Here is an 11,218-nt window from a genome sequence, read left to right on the forward strand (position 1 = left end):
TGGGAACGTGATGAAAGAAATATAAGCTGAAATAAATAATTCTCTCTACTATTATTCTGACATTTCACATTCTTAAAATAAAGCGGTGATCCTATCTGACCTAAGAGGGAATTTTTACTAGGATTAAATGTCAGGAATTGTGAAAAACCGAGTTTAAATGTATTTGGCTGAGGTGTATGTAAACTTCTGACTTCAACTGTAACTCTGGGTCTTCCTTTCCTGTCGCGGTCCTCCTGAGAGCCTGTTAAATCATAACGCTTGATGGTTTTTGCAAAAGCACTTGATGAAACATTCAAAGTTCTTGAAATTCTCTTCTTATTTGAGCTGTTCTTGCCATAATATGGATGTGGTCTTTTACCAAATAGGGCTATCACCCCTACCTTATCACAACACAACTGATTGGCTCAAACACATTAAGAAGGAAAGAAATTCCATAAATTATGAAGGCACACCTGTTATTTGAAATGTGTTCCAGGTGACTACCTTTCATCTTTATTTAACTAGGCAAGTCAGTTAAGAACAAATTCTTATTTACAAGGACAGCCTACCCCGGCAACGCTGGGCTAATTGTGCACCGCCCTATGGGACTCCCAATCATGGCAGGATGTGATGCTGCCTAGATTTGAAGGTACTGTAGTGACCCCTCTTGCACTGAGATGCAGTGCCTTAGACCACTGTGCCAATTGGGAGCCCAAAGAGAATGGTTGAGAGAATGGCAAAGCTGTCAGAGTGTGCAAAGCTGTCATCAAGGCAAAGGGTGTCTACTATAAAATATATTTAGACTTTTTTGGTAACTACATGATTCCATATGTGTTATTTCATAGTTTTGATGTCTTCGCTATTATTCTTCAATGTAGAAAATAGTAAAAATAAAGAAAAACCCTGGATTGAATAGGTGTGCCCAAACTTTTGACTGGTACTGTATGTTATAATTTTGTTTGGATCACATTCATAATGGACACAACACTCAGACCTATCCATCTCCCTCAGGTCAGCTGAATGTGAGTCAGCAGCACTCAGGGAGAGGGGCTTGAATGGGGAGAGTCTTTTTATGGTCTCTGTGGATCTCCTCACCCCCTGTAAGTGCCTTAGATCTGTCGAATAGGCAAAATCTGCCCTGGTCAATGTGTTGTGTCCAAGAGAGCGTTAGTGATATGGATCTTTATGGTGCAGTTCAGTTTGCATTGTAGTTGTGTGTAATGACCATGTTGTGCAGATATTACATTGTATATGTAAACAACACAGTAGCTATGGAGACCAATAGAACGACACAGGAAAATAAAGAGAGTGATTCAAAGCAAAAACAAGATAATACTTTTTTGTCATTAGGTTTTGGTTAGTTATTTACATATTTATCAAATACAATGTATAATACATAGGGAGGCATCCTGTTATCATCCATCTATTGCACTACCTCAAACATTCTCAGATGTCTCATAGGACTCAGGTCTAGTATGCCACCCTCATGCCCGTCCCAGTGAATGGGTCTAGCCTGACATGAATTAAACAGCTTCCTCTTACTGGATTGCTTCTTGCCCCGCTGGCAAATGTTATTCTTCTAAAATAGCCCTTGAGCTGTGTATTAACCATTCAATTAAATATATATATTTATCTATATATGTATTGCTAGTGTTCCGGGTGGATCCTGTTTAAGAAGGTAGGGGTTATCTAGTTTTGGATGTCCAGACAAGCAGTCGATCCTACAAAATCTCACTTGTAGATATCTGGTTTTATAGTTTCCCTTCTTATTTAAATGTAATCACTGTATGACCCCTAATTGAGCTTTAGAGTGATAATAGATTGGAATTGAAGCCTGTACGTGTACCTACATTCAGTGGCTTTCTAGGATCAGTGTTGCCTATTTCCGCCAATACAAAAATCCTTCTTACTAGCAGTCCAGAGAGGAAACAATTAGATTTATTTCAAGATGGAAAAGGAGCGGATGATTAGATTGATTCCATGCAACAACAAAGGTTTATATATTCTCAAAATATTAGTGTATTCTCACTCTCTCTCTCCATTTCCCATCAATTCTCTCCTTTGCAGACTGGTCAGCTTTTAGATGTAAGGGCACAGAGATGGTAGTGTAACTAGTGGTGAATGAACAGATGGGACGTGGGAGGAAGAAATTTTCCAATCTGTGCTGCGTCAGTCAGTCAATATGTCCATTTGGAATTATGGGGCTGGCTCAGTGATGCGTGTCACATTCATCGCCACAGGTCATAAGCTACCACCCATGACTTATCTGACACAAGGGCCCATGCAGCGTACGTTCTGCATGGCCAGATCATATCAGGGTAGGAAACTACAGAGTTTTTGTTTCATCTTCAGACTCACTTTGGCTATGTTCTGGAAGGACAATAATAAATTACTCAGTTCACTTTGCTCACCGGTCAGTCACCTTGGTGCAGTTTCTTAGATATCAGTCAGTAAGCTTTTGGGCAAGTCAGAGTGTGTAATGTCCAGAGGGCCCCACCCTGTCCCTGTCAAACTAGAGCGGTGACACGGCCCATCTTTGCTGCTTCCTCAGAAGCCCACGGCTGCAGGTTCTGCAGTGCGAACAGGGAGGAGTTGTGGATGCAGAGTGGATCGGATGGAACTGAGTCGCTCAGGGACTTCTGAAAGGCATCATGCTGCAGCTGGATAATCAGCCGATTGGCCTGCTGACGCTCCGCTTCCCTCTCCTCGGCCGTCTGTCGCCTGGCAACGAAGACAGGGCGGGTAGGGAGAGGATAGGGACAGACGCAGACAGGACACTTATTAAGATTCACTGTTAGAGAACTTGGCTATACAGAGAGAAAATGTGAGGCTCCCAGAGACATCAGAATAGGGACAGTGATGACAACCACCTGTCAGCAGCTATCACATGGTTGGTACAGTACAGCAGGAGAGACACCACACTGGCATGAGCCATAATGACACATGGGAGAAACCAGAGAGAACACTAACCAATGTTGCCAAACAAAACCAGATTGCACATGATTGCACTCAAGATGGAGCCACTCTTGCAGACAATCTTGCAGATAATATTTGTAACAGAACTTTTCAGTGAATATCAAAAAAGTAACATATAGGTGTTATCCTTATTTTTGGGAAAATTTGCAAACATCAAATTGGTATGCCTCATTTATAATTTGTTGTTTGACCTTTGACACGTTCCAACAGCAACCTGGTGTAGGTAAAGTAGCTGGACTAGGCTACAGTATCATCGCATTAATAATCACTTGTTTCTGAAAATATAACAATGGTTGGTGTATTTCAGTACAATAAGTCTCACTGCAAATTGTTTCATAATACGCCTACAACGTAAATGCTAGGTTAGGATATGTTAAACTACGTTTCATAATGATATTACCCTAAAATAGGCTAGTTACACTTGTTGGCTATATAACCTATGGTTTTCTTTGTCGAATAGAAATAATAATGCAGATACAGTGGCAAGACAAAGCATGTGAACCCTTTGGAAATACCTGGATTTCTGCATAAATTGTTCATAACATTTGTCTGATCTTCATCTAGGTCACAACAATAGACAAACACAGTCTGCTTAAACTAATAACACACAGACAATTATACGTTTTCATGTCTTTATTGAACACACAGTGTAAACATTCACAGTGCAGGGTGGGAAAAGTATGTGAGCCCTTGAATTTAATAGCTGGTTGACCCTCCTTTGGCAGCAAAAACCTCAACCAAATGTTTTCTGTAGTTGCGGATCAGACCTGCACAACGGTCAGGAGGAATTTTGGACCATTCCACTTTACAAAACTGTTTCAGTTCAGCAATATTCTTGGGATGTCTGGTGTGAACTGCTTTCTTGAGGTCATGCCACAGCATTTCAATCGGGTTGAGGTCAGGACTCTGACCAGGCCACTCCAGAAGGCGTATTTTGTATGTCCTCCCATGAACACCATTCTTGTTTTACACATCGTAGACTCGTCAACAGAGATGTTAGCATGTAACCAGAGATTTCTGTAAGTCTTTAGCTGGCACTCTAGGATTCTTCTTAACTTCACTAGGGTAGGGGGCACTATTTTCACTTCCGGATGAAAAGCGTGCCCAAAGTAAACTGCCTGCTACTCAGGCCCAGAAGTTAGGATATGCATATAGTTGGTAGATTTGGATAGAAAACACTCTATAACACTCAAACTGTTCAAATAATGTCTGTGAGTATAACAGAACTGATATGGCAGGCAAAAACCTGAGAAAAATCCATCCAGAAAGTGGGATTTTTTCTATTTTTGTAGTTTTCTATTGAATGCCATTACAGTATCCATTGACTTAGGACTCAAATTGCACTTCCTATGGCTTCCACTAGATGTCAACAGTCTTTAGAAATTGTTTCAGGCTTGTATTCTGAAGAATTAGGGAGTAAGAGCACTCTAAATGAGTGGACACTGCAGTGGCCCAGAGCTTTTTCATGCGCGGGACCGAGAGCGCACCTTTCTTGTTTACCTTTTTTATTGACTACGTTATTGTCCGGTTGAAATATTATCGAATATTTAGGCTAAAAACAACCTGAGGATTGATTATAAACATAATTTGACATGTTTCTACGAACTTTACGGATACTATTTGGATTTTTCGTCTGCCTGTTGTGACTGCGTTTGAGCCTGTGGATTACTGAACAAAACGTGCAAACAAAACTGAGGTTTTTGGATATAAACATGGACTTTATTGAACAAAACTAACATTTATTGAGTAAATGGGAGTCGTGAGTGCAACCATATGAAGATCATCAAAGGTAAGTGATTAATTTTATCACTATTTCTGACTTGTGTAACTCCTCTACTTGGCTGGTTACGGTTTGTAATGATTTGTCTGCTGAGCGCTGTCCTCAGATAATTGTCAGATTTTGAAATCTGACACCGTGGTTGGATTAACAAGAAGTTCATCTTTAAATCGATGTATAACACTTGTATGCTTCATGAATTTTTGTAATGAGTATTTCTGTTTTTGAATTTGGAGCTCTGCAATTTCACTGGATGTTAGCCAGGTGGGACGCTACGGTCCCACGTCCCCTAGTGAGGAACCTCACTGAGCATTCTGCGCTGTGCTCTTGCAGTCATCTTTGCAGAACGGCCACTTCTAGGGAGAGTAGCAACAGTGCTGAACTTTCTCCATTTATAGACAATTTGTCTTACTGTGGACTGATGAACATCAAGGCTTTTAGAGATATTTTTGTAACCCTTTCCAGCTTTATGCAAGTCTACAATTCTTAATCTTAGGTCTTCTGAGATCTCTTTTGTTCGAGGCATGGTTCACATCAGGCATTGCTTCTTCTGAATAGCAAACTCAAATTTTGTGAGTGTTTTTTATAGAGCAAGGCAGCTCTAACCAACATCTCCAATCTGGTCTCATTGATTGAACTCCTGGTTAGCTGACTCCTGACTCCAATCAGCTTTTGGAGTGGTCATTAGCCTAGGGGTTCACATACTTTTTCCAACCTACACTGTGAATGTTTAAATTATGTATTCAATATAGACAAGAAAAATACAATAATGTGTGTGTTATTAGTTTAAGCACACTATGTTTGTCTATTGTTGTGACTTAGACGAAGATCAGGTCAAATTTGATGACCAATTTATGCAGAAATCCAGGCAATTCCAAAGGGTTCACATACATTTTCTTGCCACATAACATACATAGATGAGTCCTAGCCCAGCATAAGATAGACTATAGGCAAAACGTGTTTTGGCATGAGTCAATTGGTTGGCCTACTGCAGTACATCTTACTTACTCAACAAATCAAACAGATGATACTAGAGCCATAGCAATAGTTGGTGAAACTCATAAACCTAGCCCTATCAAACTAACTCTCTTAACATTGTTTATTGTATTCTGGTTTATTGCATTTGTTCCAAAAATGCTCTTTCCCCGATATAACATCACATTTTATTGTGTTGCCTACATTACATGTTATTGTGTAGCCTGCCCTGCAGTGTGTGTGTGCAAGTGATCCAGTTCATATTTGATAAGCTATTAAATCTGAATGTTTTATCGCCAACACTGTCAAGAGATATTTTCCATATACCACAAACTCTTTGATCCAAACACTTAGACAAATATTAATGACACTCTATAGAGCTGAATGAAAGGTGTTCGGAAAAGTACAATCCATGGACTGTCCCCAGACTTCTGTTCTGACTTTAGACGGTTATGGAAGGTAAAGACAGGTTGGGTTGTTGAGGCTGAGCTGTCAGTGACATAAAGGCTGTGAATATTCCTGTTAGGTGAGTGCACATGAATTATTGGGTGCCCCATTAGCATTGATAAACAGTTATCTAGGGCCTTAGCACACCTCTATAACAGGTATTAGAAATCTAAGTTACTGGTGATATTGCAGTTTTATTCAAACTATAATTCTCAAAATTGGAAACTGACATTAGAAACTGGTAACTGATGATGTGCTGTTGTGTTAGCCACTGACAGAGAGTAAACCCAGACTAGATCCTCCTCTTTCTCCAGAGAAACCACTCATCCTCATCTCTCTTCCTCCCCTCTCCTTCTCCAGCTCAGTGTCTCACCTCCACTTGGTCCTGCGGTTCTGGAACCAGGTCTTGACCTGTGCGTCGGTCATCTTGAGGGTCTTGGCGAGAGCAGCCCGCTCAGCGCTGGCTAGGTACTTCTGTCTGTGGAAGCGTTTCTCCAACTCACAGATCTGCACCCGGGAGAAGGATGTCCGCGGCTTCTTCCTCTTCGGAGGGGTGCGGTTCTGGTAGGGGTGACCAATTCGCCGGGCCACTGTGAATGGCGTCAGTGCAGCTATGTGTGTGTAGGTGTGCGTGTGTGAGGAAGGGACATTGGACAAACAAAGAGAGCAGGTCATGCACAGGTTAACAGGATCTTGTGTTGTGTTCAGTTTGTTGAAGGACATTACATTCCGCATTGCAATCTCTACATGTGATCTAAAATCTAAATAAATTCACACGCTCATTGGTTTGACCTACTAATATACCCCCTCCTCTCTGTCATAGAGCTGGAATGTTTGAGTGTTTTATGGGTCTTTAGAGGCCTATTTTTTCCCATTGGATAACGATATTCTAATTCTATTCCAAACAAAATCCATGTTCAACATATTTTTTAAGTATTATCTATTTTTTCTTCAAACAAAATTATAAATTCTGTCTAAGTCCATGGTTAGTTAAATACAAGTCAAAATCCAGATCTTTCATTTCCTCTTATACAATGGGTTTTTATAGTAGTTTATAGTAGCAGACAGATTGCTGTAATAGTGGTGTAATATTCTGAATATTTATAGGCCTATACATTGACAGTTAATTATGCTGAGGATGTCGATGAACAGAGGTGAGTGTTTTCCCCATTCATTTCTGATGTGGAGAGCTTCTTGCTTTTGTCACAAAATGCGGACAGACAATCATATATAACCCCCCCTGCAATTTTAATGACACTTTACATCGTCATAGTTCCCCCCCAGAAGTAAACAAAGGTGCTGAAAAATATTACAGGCCACCCACTGGAACACAGAATGGGAAACATTTACGTTCCAGATGAAGAGGTTCTCACCTTTTTATTTTTTGGAGTGTCCCGATTATTTTATTACAACTTGACAATAAAATAACGGATAAGGCAAACAGTAGGCTACCATATTGGCCAATTATGTTTTTTAGAATACATTTCTGTTGAAAATAATAAGTAGTTGTAACTTAATAAGAATCATCTACTCTCAGTTACTCTAGATGTTCCATGTAAACATTTAGTTGAAATAAATATAAACAGAAATCAAAAAAGCAAATTGATTAATTGTGTTAGGCTATACCACGTTATATAATAATAATACACTTATAATTGTAAAATTTCCCATTTAGCAAAACACGCCCACTAATAACGGGGACTGTGAAGAAACACACACACACAGGCACAGACAGTCGCATACACATACACGCGCTAACACACGCACTCTACACACACCTACACATGGATTTTGTATTGTAGATATGTGATAGTAGAGCAGTGGCCTGAGGGATGATATGTGATAGTAGAGCAGTGGCCCGAGGGAACACGCTTAACGTTATTAATGTGTTATGAAAAGTGTTATGAAATGTAACGTAATGTAACATTTTAAATTGTATATAACTGCCTTAATGTTGTTGGACCCCAGGAAGAGTAGCTGCTGGAGCTAATGGTGATCCTTAATAAATACAAATACACACACACACACACACACACACACACACACACACACACACACACACACACACACACACACACACACACACACACACACACACACACACACACACACACACACACACACACACACACACACACACACACCTGTTCCTTGAGTAGTAGCCGAATATAATTAGGTTAAGTTGCGGGAGACAAGTGGTGTAGCTAATAGCCAATATAAAGATGTCTGAAACACTTGTGCAATGTATCATAGCAATTTCGATAAGAGCGCATCCTATCGATTTAATCAATCGAAATAAAAGCGAAATAATTATTGTTCAATGCGAGTCTACAATTTGTGTTTATTTATTAGAATTACACTGGTTGCAATTTGATATTTGTGATCAGTTGATATTTGCTTGTTACATTTTGTGGTAAACCTGTAAGAAAGTTGTGTCTTACGGTACATTAATTGGCATAGTTTTAATGGTGCAAATTGCAGGTATTGTAACTTGTGCCAAATGTACCGCTTTGAGAGAACAGCCCTAATTCAGCGAGTATTTCTACAGGCCTACTCCACATTTAAAAGTATTTTTTATTGTTTTATGTCAAATAAAATATAATTATATTCGTCACATGCGCCGAATACAACAGGTACAACAGGTATTTTACTTACTTACAAGCCTTTAACCAACAATGCAGTTTTAAGAAAAATAAGGGTTAATTAAAAAATAGATAGGTAAAAAATACAAAATAAAAGTAACAAATAATTAAAGAGCAGCAGTAAAATAACAATAGTGAGGCTACATACAGGGGGTTCCGGTACAGAGTCAATGTGCCGGTTAGTCGAGGTAATTGGGGTAATATATACATGTAGGTGGAGGCTTTATCCTTTGAGTTAAACCTTACTTTGAAATATTACATAATATGATGAATAATTAAATGTTTAATTATTTATATCTGTTTTTCATCAAATATTCGTTTTTATGCTATGCTATTGTTGATTTTATTTATGTGAACATGTAGTCCAGGCATACACATTTTCCCTCAAAATAGAGATTTCAGAATTAGACTAAAATGCAAGTTCATCCGGTGAACTGATTAGACTAGTCCAGTGTACTTTATTTGTGGACCAGTTCCATTCCGTTTCAACTCCATGAGTGAAATGAAAATTCATCTTTGAAAAATAATAGGCTAGCATACGAAAACCCTGAATTTACCGATTTAAAATGGAAATGACCACATCCTGGTGAATAGGCCGACCTACTGACCTACATCCCAACTAGCCAATATGCTTTTATGGCCGGGTTCCCAGACATTAAGCCTAGCTGCTCCTGGAGTAAAATACACTTTGAATGGAGATAGTTTACCTGCGAATCTTTCCTTTGCGAATCTTTGGCTGCTCTCCATCCAGGGGAAGCTGATGCTCCCTAGCCCTGGTACCGCGCTGGCTATAGAAGGAGGCACTGCGGCGGCCAGCGGCCTGTGCGCCGGGACGCGTATCACCCCTCCTGGGGTGAAAGTCAAGTTCACTCCGTATGCACTTGATTCCTCGTATGATGATGCAAGGCCATGAAAAGAACCGGAAAGCGAAGTGAAGGGCGCTGCACTGGCTCCAGTTGGACTATCGAGGTGGTAACCTCCTCCACTTGTGGAGTTGCCAGTTACCGAACCACTCCGGGTTGTGTTCTGTGATCCTTCCTGGTCGGTACCACTGAGAATCTGGTCAATGCCGAAACTAATAGGTTCATGCTGAGCAGGTTGTGGGGGCTGACTTACGCCGCTGGGGCTTGTGCTTGGCGCCCGCTCCATTCTCGCTCCCAGAACCTTTCCAGCCCCTTTATGCAGTCCTCCGTCAGAGCCGATGATGTAAAAGGAACGACGTGTACAAGTAAAAAGTGCTTACGTTGGTTAAGCATCTAGCTCGTTCCCTTTTAAAGCTCGTTTTGGATTATGCTTTCTATGGCCTTCTATGGCAGCGAGTTTTCCACCATCCTTCGCGGCTCTGAAGGATCCGTCCATCTGAAATTTGATGAAGTTCTAGACGTCGATTTTGCTGTGCAGGGCAGTCGCTGCTTGGGACAATTCTCCTCTGCCCACACCCCGCCGCAATAATGTTTCCTCTTTCCCTCTTCCTATTGGTTGGAGGAGCTTTTCCGCCACATTATTGGTTGAAGTATTAACTTTAATTTGCTGAATTTAATGCGATCTAAGGGAACATTCCAAAGTGACATACTTTCTTAAAAAGGGCATATTGTGGCGGATTCATTAATATCTTTATTGTCTGTATAGTCGACTATCAATGATGCGTTGTTATAGTGTATCATAAACACGGTTTATAAAAGCAGATTTAATGACGCTGCATAATGATTATGCATGCATTCCTAATTAGACTAGATCTACATTAGTGGTTTATCCAAATTCTGATTTGTATCATTTGAGTTTCTACTTTAAAAGTTCATAGCCTATTTTGTGTTTTGATAGGCTATGGGTTTATTTTACAAACGTTATGCATTTGCTTTGGATCGAAAATAATGTAGGACTATTAATTACAATTAAGTGGAAGCCTACACAAAATGACAATAACAAAACGCTTTCATGCCACCTCCTATAAAGGAGGCATCATATTGGCATCGTCCCACACACCATTGGTGGTGGTGGCATGGTGACGATGTTCAAATTCCGAATGAAATAAGAATGCAGGCTTCTGCTTAATTGAGAAACATCGACACAGAGGCAACTGAGGGCTGCAGAATTCATTATCACTCGCCAATAGTCGTGGATTGGACACAACATAGGCTAAATTAACTTATTTACAGACCCTGTGCGTTGGCTTTTTACTGCTGCAGCGGTTATCTTGATTATTTTTTATTTATTTAACTAGGCAAGTCAGTTAAGAACAAATCATTATTTACAATGACGGCCTATCGAGGAACAGTGGGATAACTGTCTTGTTCAGGGGCAGAACGACAGATTTTTACCTTGTCAGCTCGGGGATTCGATCAGATTCATATATCAACAGCGAATTTGAGCTTTGAGCTCGCAAGTCGAATTTGGGCAATGTACGCATCGGTTATAGTCGTTG

At 40.2% G+C, this 11,218-nt stretch overlaps 1 protein-coding gene across 1 annotated transcript; it reads right to left on the minus strand.

Moving 5' to 3' along the window:
- Window positions 1-1,291: 1,291 nt before the first annotated feature.
- LOC139552451 (T-cell leukemia homeobox protein 3-like) lies at window positions 1,292-10,232 on the minus strand. The gene is made up of 3 exons (XM_071364211.1): window positions 9,504-10,232; window positions 6,528-6,765; window positions 1,292-2,700 (listed from the first exon to the last, which is right to left on the minus strand). The coding sequence occupies exons 1-3, from the start codon at window positions 9,943-9,945 to the stop codon at window positions 2,487-2,489; spliced, it is 894 nt and encodes a 297-aa protein (XP_071220312.1). The 5' UTR covers window positions 9,946-10,232; the 3' UTR covers window positions 1,292-2,486.
- Between the last annotated feature and the right edge of the window lie 986 nt (window positions 10,233-11,218).

The sequence above is a fragment of the Salvelinus alpinus genome, chromosome 24 (assembly GCF_045679555.1).
Source record: "Salvelinus alpinus chromosome 24, SLU_Salpinus.1, whole genome shotgun sequence".
NCBI lineage: Eukaryota > Metazoa > Chordata > Actinopteri > Salmoniformes > Salmonidae > Salvelinus > Salvelinus alpinus.

Bases quoted from the DNA above. Each gene is read 5' to 3' on its own strand.
- LOC139552451 (XM_071364211.1), bottom strand. From the start codon at position 9,945: ATGGAGCGGGCGCCAAGCACAAGCCCCAGCGGCGTAAGTCAGCCCCCA. The intron at 6,766-9,503 runs GTAAACTATCTC...ACACACACATAG, and splicing joins CGCAAAGGAAAGATTCGCAG to CTGCACTGACGCCATTCACA. The intron at 2,701-6,527 runs GTGAGACACTGA...CTTCGTTGCCAG, and splicing joins AACCGCAGGACCAAGTGGAG to GCGACAGACGGCCGAGGAGA.